This window comes from Staurois parvus, unplaced genomic scaffold (genome assembly GCF_062004578.1).
Source record: "Staurois parvus isolate SC_StPar_1 unplaced genomic scaffold, SC_StPar_1.0 ptg000105l, whole genome shotgun sequence".
Classification (NCBI taxonomy): domain Eukaryota; kingdom Metazoa; phylum Chordata; class Amphibia; order Anura; family Ranidae; genus Staurois; species Staurois parvus.
In genome coordinates, this window is record NW_028317901.1 from 3847167 (window position 1) to 3864386 (window position 17220).

At 40.7% G+C, this 17220-nt stretch overlaps 1 protein-coding gene across 1 annotated transcript in view; it reads right to left on the bottom strand.

The window, feature by feature from the left end:
* Positions 1-3540: 3540 nt before the first annotated feature.
* Positions 3541-17220, bottom strand: part of ARIH1 (ariadne RBR E3 ubiquitin protein ligase 1) — a 110427-nt gene continuing 96747 nt past the window's right edge. Inside the window, exons 13-14 of the mRNA XM_089671403.1 lie at positions 12120-12232; positions 3541-4478 (exon numbers count right to left, since the gene is read on the bottom strand). Coding sequence (XP_089527529.1) covers positions 4394-4478; positions 12120-12232 — 198 coding nt within the window. The 3' untranslated portion in view covers positions 3541-4393. The remainder of the gene's footprint in view (positions 4479-12119; positions 12233-17220) is intronic.

The window sequence follows — 17220 nt, forward strand, 5'->3', positions numbered from 1 at the left end:
TTTAAAAGCCTGCATCTCTGATGGTATGGGGGTATGTTAGCATGTATGTAATGGGCAGCTTGCACATCTGGAAAGGCACCAATCTTGAAAAATATATCCAGGTTTTAGAGCAGCATATGTTCAGGCAAGAATGGGACAACTTTCCTCTCCTAAAACTCAAGAAACTGGTCTCCTCAGCTCCCAGACGTTTGCAGAATGTTGTTAAAAGAAGAAGGAACGCTACACCGTGGTCCAGTCTCAACGTTTTTAGAAATGGGGTTGTATTTTGCCAGCTTTTTGTTGTCCTGTCCCAACTTTCTTGAGATGTGTTGCTGCCATCAATTTCAAAATTACCATATTTTTTTCTTTAAATTGTATTTTTTTCAGTTTAAACATTTGATATTTTCGATTTGAAAAATACATGGATTTATGAGATTTGCAAATTATTGCATTCTTCTTTTTATGTAGATTTTACACAGCATCCCACCTTTTTAGGAATTTGGCTATGTGTGTATGTATATATATATATATATTTTTTTTTTTTTACAGCTCTGCCCCTTTGGGACAAAAGACATGTAGTATACTCATCATCCTACTTTCGAAGTGCTTTCTCTCTCTAGTTATAAAGTCCATCCTTCGCCCTTCCCTTCTGCGGCAGCTGATGGGACAACAGCTATGAAAGATGGCCGATCCATAGCCAAAGCTTATCTTAGCTGTGAGCACTTGCCCAAGCTGCAACTATTAATCAGCAGTTTTCTTATTGTGGTTGCCAGATCAGCTGTGGTAGGAAAGGAGGGGTCAGGTTGGCCATCTTAACTAGGGGTTGAAAGCATCTAGAAACATGGTACAAGGTTCTACATTTATTTTGTATCATAAGGGACAGGGGGAAAAAAAAGCCCTTTCATCTGGCCAAGCCTACTCCACTTCCTATATAGGTTATGGTTATCATCCTTGTGTCCAATTTGATGACAGCATAGTACAGTGATGTCACAGGGGATTGACATACAATTGCTGCACACCCCATCCCATCACGACCAGTGGAATGAATGATTCCTTTTCCTTAACCAATTAGCACACACCTGTAGCTACAGCATGTAGCTCCTGTTGTCCATTTCCTTCCTGACAGACACACTGTTTGCGCTCTTCCCCACGTCAGTGACTTGGAAAATATAAATTCCTTTGACTCAGCAATAAAGCCACACAAACTAGCATTTCAGAGGTCAAACAATGACAGCCTATGTATTTCTCTCATTATAGGTTTCCTTTAGAGCTGCTGTCAAGTGCTTTGGCCTCTGGCAGTTCAACAAAACTCACAACTTTCTGAATAGTCCAGTTTCCAAAAGGAAATAATAAATATCATTTAGTACAAAGGGTAATGTGCTAAATGTAATTAAAAGCATCCATTGGGTTTCAGTTTAGCATAGCAAGAGCACTTGCATGTAGTTTTTCTTTCGCTAGTTATTTGACAGCGAGCCAGTACAGCATGGTGTCAACCATGTATGGTCACATACGTTGAAGAGCTTGCCAGCAACACCAAGCCAGTGTAGCTATAATATGGGGTCATGTATAATTTCAGAAACAAATTGCCATTTGCACATTAGTGGTTTGCTGGGCTATGCATCTCCTAGAGAGCATGGTGAAAAGGTGAATGTAACTTTAGGTGTTTAGCATACATTAAAGTGTGAACACAGATTATTAAAAAAAAAAAAAAAAAAGCAAGAAAAGCTTACTATCTCTAGATGGTAGTTTAGTTTTGTTTTCTGCTAGAATTTTTTGAAATCCTGACCCCTTGCTAACATGCTAGTATATGCCTTGACAGAAGGTAGAATAGCTAAGTAATCGTCGAACTCCAGGAAACAAAAGCAGTTTCACCAACAGATACAAAGGCACATTCAGTTCAGTGCAGTCCAAACTATGTCTTTGTTTTCATTTTCATTGTGACTTTAGTTTCAAGTACTAGAGTAGGCATGTTGGCACTTATATGCCTATAGTGTCCAGGCTTGGCAGTCAGTGTTTACCTGATTAAAGTAGTACAGCGTGCTTGGTATTGCAGTAAGTAATCTCTTTCGTCATGCCAACACTTCCTAGGAGGAAAGTGGAGGAAAGATACCTGAATTATTATAAACTTACCTAAATCCAGCACATAACCGGCACTGCCAGGTACCTATACATCAGGTCCCTTGTTAGCATAAGGAATCCTCGGGAATTCAGTAATGGGATGTTAAGTTTCATAGCCGCACCATCTTCCTATGCCGTGTCTCACTATTGGCCAGCAATGCTTCTAACAACAGTAATAAGCCAATAAGGAGGGGCAGGGACACACTATCACCTCATTACTTCAAGCTGGTGCTTATACACACACACACTGAAGGTGACCAGAGATAAGCGTGACTATTTAAGGCTTCCTTACAATTTAGCAGGTTTTGGAGAACCAAAAAGACTAAACCTACCCTAGAGACGCCGAAGGTATTCAGCTTCTCTGTTAGCAACAACAGCGTTCTGTAGCAAATCCTATAGGATGTGGGCCTTTTTGCACACCATGTGTTTGGATATTAAACCTTGTTACCAGGTGGCAGGAACTGTACAGACACACAAAAATACAGATCATAGCGCGACTTGGTCAAAATCCTGTATGTGAAGCCTAACATACAATCCATTTGCTAATTTGGCTTATAGGAGTGATATCATTGTGCTTTCTAATGACTTTAGCTACAGTTTCAATCACTTGACAACATTCAATTTTAAACTCAATTATGCTAATTTTTTTTTTTATAAGGCAGTGCAGTAATCCATGGCTTTGCAAATTAGGTGTTTTGTCTAGTTACATTACTGTATCACTTTTCACGTGGAGGACCAAGCCTGAGATATATGGCGGTTCCACTAACATACCAACCAATTGCCAACAACTCAGGTTCAAATGAGTCCTTTTAAAAATACTGCACAAATGAGAATTTTTGCCATAACTTACAGTCAGAACCTGGTATGATAAAAACATGTATTTTTTTTTCTTGTGTCACTCTTCAAGTTTCTCAAATATTTCTTCAAATCCTTATTGCAAAAAAGTATGCATATTTTGTTTATCTATACTTTACAACGCCTCTTAAAACTTTCACAGAGCTGAAGGAAAACTGCAGCAAAAAGAAAAAACATTCCCCCCACCACAAACACTCCAATCATTCGATAGAGAAGTAAAAATGAATAAACTTCTAATGTAGAGCAGGCATCCATCCTTCTGTACAAAGCCTCATTTGTGTATATATTTCTGCTTCAGCCAACCTGGCCAAGTTCAGTGCAAAAGCTGCAGCTTGAATTCACTCCTTGGAGTTAGAATGGAAAACAGATGGATTCTTTGTGCTCTTCTGAATGTGAGCATAACTCGTGTTTTGGTCTTCTGTATGCACAGACATTTAAAAATCCAAGTATAACAGTTTGTCAATGTGAATGGCACTAGATGATCTTGTATTGTGCACAGAGATTTCAGGGAATTATTATCCACTAGAAAGCTACACTGTGTCCACTCTACAAGATCTCAGGAATAAACAGCACAACCAGAACCAGCAATCATCAAGAAAGAATAAATATTTTTTTTTTTCTGTTTGTACTTAAACATGATGCAAACACCGTGCGTCCCACCTCCTCCCTGCTCATGCAGATGCACTATTTACAGGTTTGAAAAATACTGCTGTCTTCTGTTCAGTTTAATCTTGTTTCGTTTTTAAAAGTCATGTACAAAGCTATTTTTTATTTTTCTTCTATTTTTTTTTTTTTTCAAATTTTCAAAGCTGTTCAGCTCCAACCCAGGGTAAGAAAAGGCGCCAGGGATAGTCTGAAGACAATAGGAAAAGAGAAGGATGGCTAAACAGTGGCAAGACAAAAGACTTGTAAAACGCAGGACAGAAGAAGACATAGGTTGAAAGGACAACTGGGAAGGGTGTGGAAGGGAGGTCTGCCTTTCTGTAGAAGGCAGTGGAAGGGAAATCAGCTTGATTATGGCAAGCCAGTTAGGAAGAAGCATTCGCAAATAGCTGAGGGGCTGTACACACTTTAACACCTTAGCAACAAAAGGGACCAGCATTATTTTTGTCAGACATTTTTCCAAGATCAAGGCTTTGCCAGTCACAATGTGCCAAGGGGTTAAACATGCCTACAATACTGTCAAACCATTGCCTCTGCTAGCTGCTTTCCTTTTATTATCACAATATAATTTACTTAAACTTTCAAAAAAACAAAAAACAAAACAAAAAAAGGAATAAAAATAAACCAAAAGTCTGGCAGGAGCGCAAGAGATGAGAGCAAGAGAGGGAAAAGGGAGACGGCAAAATGTGCAGGGTCGGCCTCAGGGCGCATATTTGCATTTTAATGGGCATTGAAATCTAGTGTCAGGTGGCAACAGAGGTTGGTCTGTGGAAACGGCTCAGTCCTCAATATATTCCCACAAGTCCTTTTCATAACCTTCGTGCACATGAAGAAGCAGAACCCGCCTCCTACTCTCACAGTATCTGAAAAAGCAAGCAGAACAAAGTAGTTATTACTGAATCAACATTTACAAAAAAAGTCACAAAAGTAATATACCTCTTTCTGAAAGTGATAATTGTCGTTTTCCCTTAAGTTCTGTTATAAAACATCAAAAATACCAGGACAGTATAATTACCCCCACAAAAACAGCTGTGTTTTGTAAAGACACCTCAAAGATGATCTAATTTTTTGTCACAATTTTTTGGAAATTAAGAAACATGCCGATACTGAAGTGGTTAAAATACAGAGCTTGGTAATAGAGCACAAGATACAAGGCATCATCAAATGTTTACATCTGTGATCATTGTAATTGATCATCACCGTGACCACAAGGTACAGATTCACTCCCATAGGCTCTGTAAGTTATGCTGTGATCTGTGCGGTCTAACAGTGGCTCAGATCACAGCTCTTTATAGGTGCACTGCCTGACCGTGTGCATTTTCTGAAATGCTGTTTATAAACAGCACTCCAGAAAAATATGTCCATCACTACACCATTTTAAAACGCACAATGGTAGTTAAGTAGTTAAAGTAGTATTTATTTTAAACCTTTAAAAGTAGACATTCTGCCTTGCAGACACAATGAGGTTCCTGCTATTACACTAATTAATGAGGCACGTTTCTTTTGTGTCATCCTTCTTGGATTTAATTTCAGTGTGTTACTGGGATTGGACTTTCACTAATTTCATGGCTAAAGCCTTACTAGACTCTCAGTTCATGTCAGCCAAATATGAGCATCAAAACAAAAGGTGTTAACCACTTTCCCGCTGCCCTATAGCAGATAAACTGCCACAGGGCGGCAGGGGTGCACAAAATCAGGTATATATACGTGATTTTGCATTTCCAGGTAGGGGGCGCATGCGCCCTACCTGTGCCGCCATTCGCGGCTGCAGCTCTCAATCAACGGGTCCCGGCTGCTAATTACCCACCGGCACCCGGTGATTACCGAGCATCTCCAACGGGGAGAAAGGCTATTTTGTTTACTAAGAGTTTTCCTCCGTTGGCTCAGGCACACTGCTCTAGATGGCTCAGGTGGCACAGCACAGCCATCCAGAGCAGTATGCTTACAGTGAAGTACACATGCCCCGCCCCCTAGTAAACACTCCCTACACATAGTTAACCCTTTGATCGCCCCTCATATTAACCCCTTCCTGCCCAGTGTCATTAGTACAGTGTCAGCGCTTTTTTTTAGCGCTGATCACTGTATTGGTGACATTGGGGATGTCAATGACACCAAGTCAATTAAAAAGTGCAGCGCTAATAAATAATATATATATAAATATCCAGTGAATAGATGATACAATAAATAAACTCAATAAATATACTCAATATACACCCCCTAGGAGTATATATCCAAACTCATCAATAATTATATAAGTGTTATGCGTGTAATCCCTCATAGGGAATATCTAGTGCAAAAAGGTGACAAATATAAACATAAAACAATATAGTGGCAAAAAACGTACAGTGGTCAAAATAAGTGAACCAATATTCAGTTGCAAAAAAAGTCCGAACAATTGATAAAAAATATATAATTCAATGTTTTGTGGTAATCTTCCCACTCCACTCTTCATGCAAAAACCAGTGTGCAGTGTGCGTGATTCACGCGTGCCAATCCTTTAGCGGCCAATGTGAGTGGAACTCTATCTGTATCTGTTTATTGCATAATAAAACTGATTGCACTATGGAGGGTCTCTGTTTGTGTTTCACTATGACCCTGGGAGGAGCTGGCTGCTAGTCTGGTGGATGATGGAGGTGGAAGGCGAAACCCAGAGAGGATTCCGGTCGTTTGATCCTTAAAGCGTGCTGGCCCTGTGGGGTCTAAGTAAGGAGGTGAGGGGGCATTTTGGCCGCTAAAGGATTGGCACGTGTGAATCACGCACACTGCACACTGGTTTTTGCATGAAGAGTGGAGTGGGAAGATTACCACAAAGCATTGAATTAGGGTTGTGACGTCAGACGCTAAGCTGGAAGGAGCAGCGCGGCCATTTTGAGGTGGTCTCAGCATAGAACGGACTAAATCGAGGATGGGCGGTATTTTGTATAATGTAAGCTGCTAAATAAATTGTGTATATTATATATATTACTCCACTGAGTCTGCTCCTATCTGTCCTGTGAGGAACGGGGATCCCGATGCCCATTGCTGCATGAGGAGGGGATTCCATTGTGTACTCCTATTAAAGGAAAGCATACTCCCAGTGAAGGCAATTCTATCTGGCATAAGGGGATTTCAGAATGCTTTGAAAGCAGAAAGAGGGTAATTGTATATTATCCTATATGCAGAGTGGTGGCACTTATTTTTGGCACAATTTTTCACTGATCACTTATTGTGTATTTGTGGCATTTCACGTATTGCAGTGGTTGTTTCACAGGACCACTAGTGAAGTGGTGTGTTGATTTTCACTTCACATGTGTGATGCCTATTTATTAGTATATTTACATCACCAGTGTGGTTGCATGATATCACCTACAATTTTTATAAAAGATAATGCACTATATTTAGTTTATTTCTTTGAGGTGCTTTTGGATTGAAGGGAAGATTTGGACATTTTCACAGTTGGAAGATTGGAGAGCGAGGACTATAATTTTTAATTATTATTTTTATTATTTTTTTTATTTTATTTTTTGGATTTTCAATTTTGAATTTGGGACTTTTTTATGGACATTATGGTAGCAGTATGAGACTGCGGGAGAGGGTGTGTGTTTATGTAGATTATTGAAAAGGTTTATGATACCACCAAAAGAAAGTTCAATTCATGTGAAAAACACAACGTAAATTACATTTGGGTGCAGCGTTGCATGACCGCGCAATTGTCAGTTAAAGTAACGCAGCGACGTAACGCAAAAAATGGCCTGGTCAGGAAGGGGGTTAAATCCTCAGGAGGGTAAGTGGTTAATTTTCTTTCTGAGGCAGCTGCAGCCTGAATAGAAAAGCCTGCCCCCTGCCAGCAGCTGCATGGTGGTACCCTTGTTCACTGTGGGGAAGGACTGATCCTTCTACATAGGTCTGACACGTCCCCTGCTGAGACAGACCTATAGCTTTGCAATCAGAAAAGCTTATTCTTTCTGCCGAGTAGAAAGTTTTGGCTATGATGCACAATAGGAGTTCCAGACTTATGCAACGAGATCACCCCCTCCCCACAGAGCAAGGACCCCATTGTGCAGGAGCTGGCAAGTGACAGGCTATTCTGCTCAGACAGTAGCTGCTTTGGAAAGAAAACTATAAAACATTACTTGCCTACTGGACAAATTTTGACACTTCTCTCCTACATGTAAAAATTAGCATTTTTTGCTAGAAAATTACTAAAAATCCCCAAACATTAACCTCTTCACACCGGCCGCACGCAAATTTGCGGCCTCCCGGTGTCTGGGCCTAGACGCCGAGCGGCCACACGTGTGTGCAATTAAGAAAAACATATGTGCTGAGAGCGCGCGCCCTGCGCGCTCCCAGCACACATGTCCAGTACTCACGGAAAGGTCCCGATCTTCTCTTTTGATTGGGACCTTTCCCGATCATGTGACCGCCGTGACGGCAAATCACGGCGGTCACATGACCCTAAAGCCTCGCCCCACCTCCTGGCTTCTGAAACACTTAAAGGGCTGGGAGGCGCCAGTGCCAAGGGGTTAAACATATGTATTTTTAAGCAGATGCCCAAGAGAATTAAATGGTAGGTATTTCATTTTTTTATGTCGCACACTATTTGTGCAGCAGTTTTTCAAATCTTTTATTGGGAGGAAAAAATACACTGTTTAGTGTACATAAACACAATACCCATTTTTGTTTTTTTAAATATAAAAGATTATGTTGCGCCGAGTAAATAGATACACTATATTGCCAAAAGTATTGGAACAGCCCTCCAAATCATTGGATTCAGGTGTTCCAATCACCTCCATAGTCACAGGTGTATAAAATCAAGCACCTAGGCATGCAGACTGCTTCTACAAACATTTGTGAAAGAATGGGTCACTCTCAGGAGCTCAGTGAGTTCAAGCGTGGTAACGTGATAGGTTGCCACCTGTGCAATAAGTCCATCCATGAAATTTCCTCCCTAACAAATATTCCACGGTCAACTGTTAGTGGTATTATTACAAGTGGAAGCAACCAGGAAAAACAGAAACTCGGCCACGAAAAATAACAAAAGCGGAGTCAGCGCGTGCTAAAGCGCACAGTGCACAGAAGTCGCCAACTGTCTGCGGAGTCAATAGCTAAAGACCTCAAAACTTTGTGTGGCCTCACATTAGCACAACAGCAGTGTGTAGAGAGCTTCATGGAATGAGTTTCCTTGGCCAAGCACCTGCATCCAAGCCTTACTGCAATGCGAAGCGTCGGATGCAGTGGTGTGAAGCACACTGTCACTGGACTCTAGAGCAGCGGAGACCTGTTCTCTGGAGTGAAGAATCACACTTCTCTGTCTGGCAGTCCCATGGACGTGTCTGAGTTTGGCGATTGCAAGGAGAACAGTACCTGCCTGACTGCATTGTGCCAAGTGTGAAGTATGGTGGTGGGTTTTTTTTTCAGTGGTTGGGATTGGCCGCTAAGTTCCAGTGAAGGGAACTCTTAAGGCATCAGCATACCAAGACATTTTATACAATTTCATGCTCCCAACTTTGTGGGAACACTTTGGGGATGGCCCCTTCCTGTTTCAACATGACTGCGCACCAGTGCACAAAGCAAGGTCCATAAAGACATGGATGAGCGTGTTTGGGGTGGAGGAACTTGACTGGCCTGCACAGAGTCCTGACCTCAACCTGACAGAACACCTTGAGATGAATTAGAGCGCAGACTGTGAACCAGGCCTTCTCATCAGACATCAGTGCCTGACCTCACAAATGTAATTCTGGAAGAATGGTCAAACATTCCCATAGACACACTCCTAAACCCTGTGGACAGCCTTCCCAGAAGAGTTGAAGCCGCTATAGCTGCAAAGGGTGGGCCAACTCAAAATTGAACCCTACGGACTAAGATTGGGATGCCATTAAAGTTCATGTCCATGTAAAGGCAGGCGTCCCAATACTTTTGGCAATATAGTGTATCTAACATGTCATGCTTTAGAATTGTGTACGTCCGTGAAACGGCACCAAACTACAGTACCTAAAAATCTCCATAGGCAACGCTGTAAATGCTTTTACAGGTTACCAGTTTGGAGTTACACAGGAGGTCTGGTGCTAGAATTATTGCTCCTGTTCTGATGTTTACGATGATGCCTCACATGTGGTGTGATCACCATTCACATGTGTGGTGTGATCACCATTCACGTGTGCTGGACTGAACAGGGGAGCTTTACATATTTTTTAACTTTTTTTTTTTTTTTTTTTTAACACTCTCCCTTAAATTTTTTTTCATAAACTTTCTATCACAAAGGATGAACAACATCGTTTGTGATAGCATGTGACGGGTCCTTTTTATGGAAAGATCAGTGGTCTATAAGAACCCAGAGCCCTCCTCTGGCCTCCAATGCAGCCAGGCGCAGATCAGTCTGATTGGCTTCTTTACTGGCAACTGACTGTCCAGTAGACACAGAACTGAAACCTGAAGTGAGGGAATCCTCATCATTTCCAGTTTCAGGTGTCACAGGAAGGGAGGGACAATGTCAGTTCCTCTCTCTCTCTGTGCAGTGTATAGGATGCCTTCAGCTGCTGCGGTCCTGGGCTGGGACAGGAGAGTCCGGGAAAGGAGGTGGTGGTGGCAGGAGGGGGGGCACCTCCTTTAGAAGGGGTTGAGTGGCTGTATAGCCACTCAAATCACTTACACAAGAAAGGGCATTGCCAGCTGAAAAAATTTGGTAGCTGCAGGCATCATCCCAGTATAATTACTTCTTCCTGGGTGTACATCATATGACATCACCAGGTTGAAGTGGTTAAACACATTTTGTTTGATACTCATTTAGCTCATTGTGGATGGGAGATGGAGGCTGGGGGTAATTCTGGTGACTGCTTCATAGAGAGGGTAATTCTGAGGCTGCTTTACATGACAGGGGAAGATCTGGGGCACAATCATGTATGAGGGACTACTTTAATTTGTGGCAGATGTAAACTCATTTCATGGAGATTCTACTCCAGTTGAAAGCTTTAGTCCATATTACAATCCACATTCACGACACTCAGACGTGTTATTTTGCACTTGCCACTACACTGATGTGCAATTCTGCAGTCATTGACACTGCACCAACATGCATTTTTTCCACATACTGTCAATACACTGACATGCACGTCTGCACTGATTGACACTTCACCAATGTGCACTTATACATCTGCCACCAGTGCAAAATTGTGCATTCTTTTTTTTGCTGGCACTGCAGCAACTTCAACATATTCATTTGCAACCACTTATTACCAATTAACAGGCACACTATGGCTTGTAAGCATGTAAAAAAAAATATGATTCCTATTGGTTTATGTATTCACCCTGACAGATATCAGAATACAATAGTGTTTGTGACAGTGTGCTCCTTTATTAGGCATGTATACCAATTTCAAAATTTCCGTCCCCAAGCATTTTTCCAATTATACATATTTGTTAATGGACACCTGTATACCTAAACCTTTGGATAATGCATGTGTGTGCTTAGCAAAACTCTCTCAGAAGCACAGTCAGCCTGAAGATGGCTGCCTCATGCTGAGAGTTACAAAGAATTACAAGACATATAGTTTTCATAAAAGCAATGTGTTTAGTTATATGTGCCAGAATACATTAAAGCAGACCAACACACAGTGTATAACAATATTGCATGCTACAGAAAATTACAGATTACCTTAAGTATACAGCGCTCCTATAGTGAATCATGTGCAAATAAATTACTTTTGAGGAAGCGTTACCTGAATGTGTGGCAACACCTACTGAAGAGGTCATTATAACAAACCGTGTGTGGAGGCAGAGCTACAGGAAGTAACGTCATTCCGCCCTGCTGGAGAAACCCCAAAGTGGTGAGAAACACCTGCAAGCTCGCACTAGGTACAGTGGAGCCAGACCGTCATGAGAATAGGTGGTTTATCCCGGGTGGATGGTGAAATGCACCAATAAATGTGAGCACATTAGCTGATGTTTTTAAGTGATTGTATGAAGTGTTTTTAATAAAGGTTTTTACACTATTGGAGTCTCTTTCCCCTCTAATTCTATGATGTCCCTGGTGATACTGTGAACAAGCAAAGGTGGATTCCTGGATGCGGTACATCCGATTGGGGAATTAAGTGCATATAGATCAACTGTTAAATGAAAGGTCATGGCTGTCTGGTGAGTTTTCTGGAATGGCGGTGGTGCAGAGTGGTGGAATAAAACACTGGAGGCAGTACTGAAGCAATAGCACTGCTTGCACCATTTTTGTACAGAGAACTTTTATTTGCACATATAGAAGAAGAAAAGCAATAAACTGCACAAGTTTGGAAGAAGCACTTTATATGGGAAAAGAGAATTGCACTTTATGTGGACTGTATAGCACTTTGTTCATTGTGAATTTATAAGTAATTTATTTGCACATGATTTACTATAGGAGTGCTGTATACTGTGAGTAATAATGGTTCAAGTACATGTTTGTGTGAAATGCAGCTGCTGGAGTGTGGAGGATTATTTTTAGCGCAGGTGTTAATGGTTGGAGAAGAAAATTGCAGATTGCATCAAAAGAAGCATACCTGTACTTGTCTTGTACTTTCTGCTTTATATCTTGAAGGGAATCCTGGGAAATATCCCTTTCCAAATATCCAGACAGAACTTCTGTCGCATTCTCTAAGTCAGCTTGATTATTCTACAAAAAAATAAAAAAAATCCAAATCAAAGTTTAACAAAGTAAACAAATTATCAAAACATTTTTATTATTTTTAAATATAGGGAACTGTACAGAAGGATGAACATATAATACAAAATAATGTTTTATTGACATTGACATGTTAAAACCCAAGTCCAGGATTACCAGAATTTCATCCATGCAGTGGGCTTCCCCCCCCTGCACTCCAATGGTTAAACGCTCATTAGGTCCAGGGAAGGGTCTATCACTTACCTGTCTACTCACTCTCCTCCTCTGCCCTGATCTTTGAGCAGAATCTCTGCATCATCACATACAAGGACATTAACCCTGAATTGTAAGTTGAAGAGGCTGGAATGTGACCCAAGGCCAGTTGCAGCTTACAGAGGCAGCTATGGGGAACCAATCACAGTGCTGGAGCACTATGCTGGAGTGAGGAATAAAGTCTATTTTTTCTTATTACTCTACCCATAGACATAAAAAGCATTTAACATTTGCTGTGCCAGGGGACCCAATGCAAGGATAAATTATTTTGATTCCTACTGTTGGGCTTTACATGCCTGTGTAAGGACACCCTTATAGCTTAGATATGTGGCTTTCATTTCTGTTGTCCTGCATGGACTTTTGTATATCTGCTTGATGAATGAAGATTCACATTCATTCCCGAGTGAGGATAACCTAACATTTTAATTTGTGTACACAATCAGCATGGCAAATTTATTAGTCTTTTAAATGTAATCATGAATGTCACATAAATCTGAAAACAAACAAAATGCTAATATAAAATAAATAATTGAAGAAGTTTTTAACAATGTTCAAGGCTCTTTGGTAGGGAGGAAAAAATGAATTATACCTCAGAAACTCAAGCACACTTACTTTGTTTCTGCTGTGCATAGTGGCAGAGTTAAAGCAGAACTCCAAGCAGTATTTTACTTTTTTATTTCATGCGTGTACACAAAAGTTCTCTCTCTTGAGGTGTATTCCATTCAAGGTGGATAAAAATCAATGATTTTTTTAAAAAAAATCGGATTTGTTTTATTTAAATCGGATTTTTTAAATTTAAATCAGATTTTTTTTATTTAAATTGGATTTTTTTTAATAAAATGCTTTTTGAGGAAAATATATTACCATCCAAAGGTTATTCCATCATGAAATAAAGATTCGTTTTTTAATTATGTAGAATAAGGCTGTATATGTTTAATTTTTTTGGTAAATAAATTCCATTAATCCATTCACAATGTCATGCTCTTCCAGAGGTTTTTGTAAGATTATTGGGCAGTTTCTCTGCCTACAAGATATTATCACAGATGTTTGGTTTACTTTACAGTTCTCAAAACTGAATTTGACTCAGCGGAGATCACATGCCTCTTCTTCACAGCAAAAATTTTACAACATGAACAGAGTTAAGAAAAAAACCTTAATTCTAACTTCTACAAACCTATGAATACAGAATCAACCCCTTCAGTGCTAAGTTTCAAGAAGTTCAGTGAATAGAATAGAAACAATATTTTTCTGATTGTTTGGAGTGGAATCTGCACAAGAAGAAAGTGAAGCTAAGTGTGAGGAAGAAGGGGCTGACAGTCTAAGTTTCTTAAAATATATATATTTTGTTTAGCCAAATTAGTTAACAAACATGGATGTTTAAGCAAATAACATATGCTGTAATGTTATTGTTTCAGATGAATAAATCTATTTAAATTGTTATTATTAAGGTAATGATTATTTTTCTCCTTCCTAAGTACAACAGAAAAGTTGTCCAAATATGAATGATTAACCTATTAAACTGGGGATAAAAAAACTAATATGAAAAGTTGTTATTCTAAAAATCTTCATCTACTTGCATATTAAAGTTATACCAGCAAGAATTAGTCTATGTAGAAAACTAGGATTTAAATCAAGCCTTACTGACTAGTGATTTAAATCGTGATTTAAATCAGTTTGATTTAAATCAAATCCACCCTGATTCCATTGCTAGACGGCTGCTGTGGTGCTTCAATTTTCAAACTGAAACATCATTTACACAGTCCAAGGCCATCTTTCCTTTCCACCCACCACCTAGACGGCCCATTGAAATACCACCAGTACATTTTTGTCAAATACATAAATTACTACTCAAGCAGACCTACCTAAAATTTCTACATACTTCAAGTATGTACTTAAAAAACACCGCTTTTGTTTACACTGGACACTACATTTACTGTAGTCCAGGTCCCTCGCTGACATGGGTCATGGAATACAGAGAGTGTGAATGGGCAAAGAGAAGGAAGGGCATGAAAGTGACACTAGTTATAAGTGGCTCTCATGGAGGTGACAGGTCCAAACTACAAATAGGAGTAAACAAAAGCCATCATTTTTAAGGATACAGAAATCTAGCAATGGAATACTTTAGGAGAGGTAACTTTTGTATACATCAACGAAATTTAAATTTATTAAGAAAAAAAAATAAGGGTGCCTAGAATTCCAATTAAACTGAGCACACAATGTAAACTGCACAAAACAGGTGGTTCTACTTTTTCTTTAAATGCTGAGTTTTGCCCCCAACCTTTCTGGTTCACAAATAAGGACACGTTCACACAGGTTGTGTTAGAGCAGTCCATTCATTTGAATGTGCTTGTCTAAGGCATCAAAAAGTTGCACATGCTACTTTTTGTAATGTAAATAAATGGCAATGCATCGCATATTACTGTAGAGCGATGGTGTGAATGCCCATTAAAGTTCTGGGGTGACGTTTTTTAATGGCATTCAGTGTAGGTTCAAATCACAATGTGCATGTCCGCGCATATACACTAGCAATGTGGCCTGTGATGCGTTTTTGTGTGTGCGATCTGCCTTATTTCTTTACAGCATACTCCAACACAGTGCATTGGTGTGAATGGTGGTAATACAAAACAAGACTTTTGGACTTGTCCATGCATTAGGACTTTGTGAACTAATGCAAAATACATGTGGTGTGAACAATGCCTGTGGGCATTACTAAGAAAGGGGAAGCCAGCTGATAAAAGATAGTGCTGGCTTCAGAGAATAATCCTACACAACTTATAAAAAAATTTGTGCTGCGAAAGGATATCTCTGAGTAAAACACTTGCAGTCAGTGTGCTTAGGGGAAATGTTTAAAATGTTCTTTTATGCTACACTTCTACATTAACCACTTGCCGTCCGGCCGCTGTATATAAACTGCCGAATGGTGGCAGTCCAGGGGCGGGTTGCCGTTCATAAACGGCGCCCGCCATTTTGGACTGTGCGCACTCCCTGGCAGCGTGCAGCACTGCGATACGGTGTCCGCTGTGTCCTCCTCCGATCACATGCAGAGTAGTAAGCAAGATGTCATTTATGACATCATTGCTTACTATGTGTGAAATCTGTGAATGATCACAGAAGTCACATGGTACAAGGCTATTCACAACAGCCTTGTACCATGTGACAAGCTGTAACCTATCACAGCGCACACAGTATTTCTCAATGGCTGCAAGAATGCAGCCAGAGAGAATGGAAAATAATTGCTTTTACAGCCTTTATGGGTGTAAAAGCAATCAGTGTAAAAAAAAAAAAAAAAAATCATCACCCCCCCACAAGTAGTACAGCGTCACCATGGTGACACTGTACTGCTAGAGTGACAGTATGTAAGAAAAAACAAAAAGCAAAAACATAAATATAAAAAAATAAAATGTAAAAAACAAATTTAAAAAAAATTATAATTTTTGGTTATAAACTAGTTTGGGTTATTTTATTTTTTTACTAAAAAAGATAACTGAATACATTTTGGCCAAGATTTATGATGAAATATTTATTTGCAAAATTTTACATGAAAAACACTTAAAAATTGTTGGACTTTTTCATTTATATAGCAAAAAAAAAAAAAAGTGTGGTGAATAAAAACCACCAAAATAAAGCTTTATCTGTCTCAAAAAAAAGCTAACAAATTCATATGGGTACAGTGTTGCATGACTGTACAATTGTCAAAGTGTGATAGCGCTGAAAGCTGGCCTGGACAGGAAAGGGGTGAAAGTGTCAGTGGGAGGAATCATGCCCCATCATTTGCATCAGTGGCAGGAATAGTGCCCCATCATTAGTGTCATTGGGAGGAATCGTGCCCCATCATTGGTGTCAATGGGAGGAATAGCACCCCATCATTGGTGTCAGTGGGAGGAATAGCGCCCCATCATTGGCGTCAGTGGGAGGAATAGCGCCCCATCATTGGCGTCAGTGGGAGGAATAGCGCCCCATCATTGGTGTCAGTGGCAGGAATAGCGCCCCATCATTGGTATCAGTGGGAGGAATAGTGGCCCATCGTTGGTATCAGTGGGAGGAATAGTGCCCCATCATTAGAATCAGTGGGGGCATAGGGCCCCATCTTTGGTGTCAGTGGGAGGAATCGTGCCCGGCATTGGTGTCAGTGGGAGGAATAGTGCCCCGTCATTGGTGTCAGTGGGAGGAATAGTGTCCCAACATTGGTATCAGTGGGGGAAGGAATAGTGTTCCATCGTTGGTGTCAGTGGGGGGTGGAATTGTGCCCCATCGTTGGTGTCAGTGGGGGGTGGAATTGTGCCCCATCGTTGGTGTCAGGGGGGGTTTGGTGAGAGGAATAGTACCCCATTGTTGGCGTCAGTGGGGAGGAGGAATAGTGCCTCATCGTTGGTGTCAGTGGGGGGAGGAATAGTGCCCATCGCTGGTGTCAGTGGGGGGAGGAATAGTGCCCATCGCTGGTGTCAGTGGGGGGAGGAATAGTGCCCATCGCTGGTGTCAGTGGGGGGAGGAATAGTGCCCCATCGTTGTTGTCAGTGGGGGGAGGAATAGTGCCCATCGCTGGTGTCAGTGGGGGGGAGGAATAGTGCCCCATCGTTGTTGTCAGTGGGGGGAGGAATAGTGCCCCATCGTTGGTGTCAGTGGGGGGAGGAATAGTGCCCCATCGTTGGTGTCAGTGGGGGGAGGAATAGTGCCCCAACGTTGGTGTCAGTGGGAGGAATAATGCCCCATCATTAGTATCAGTGACA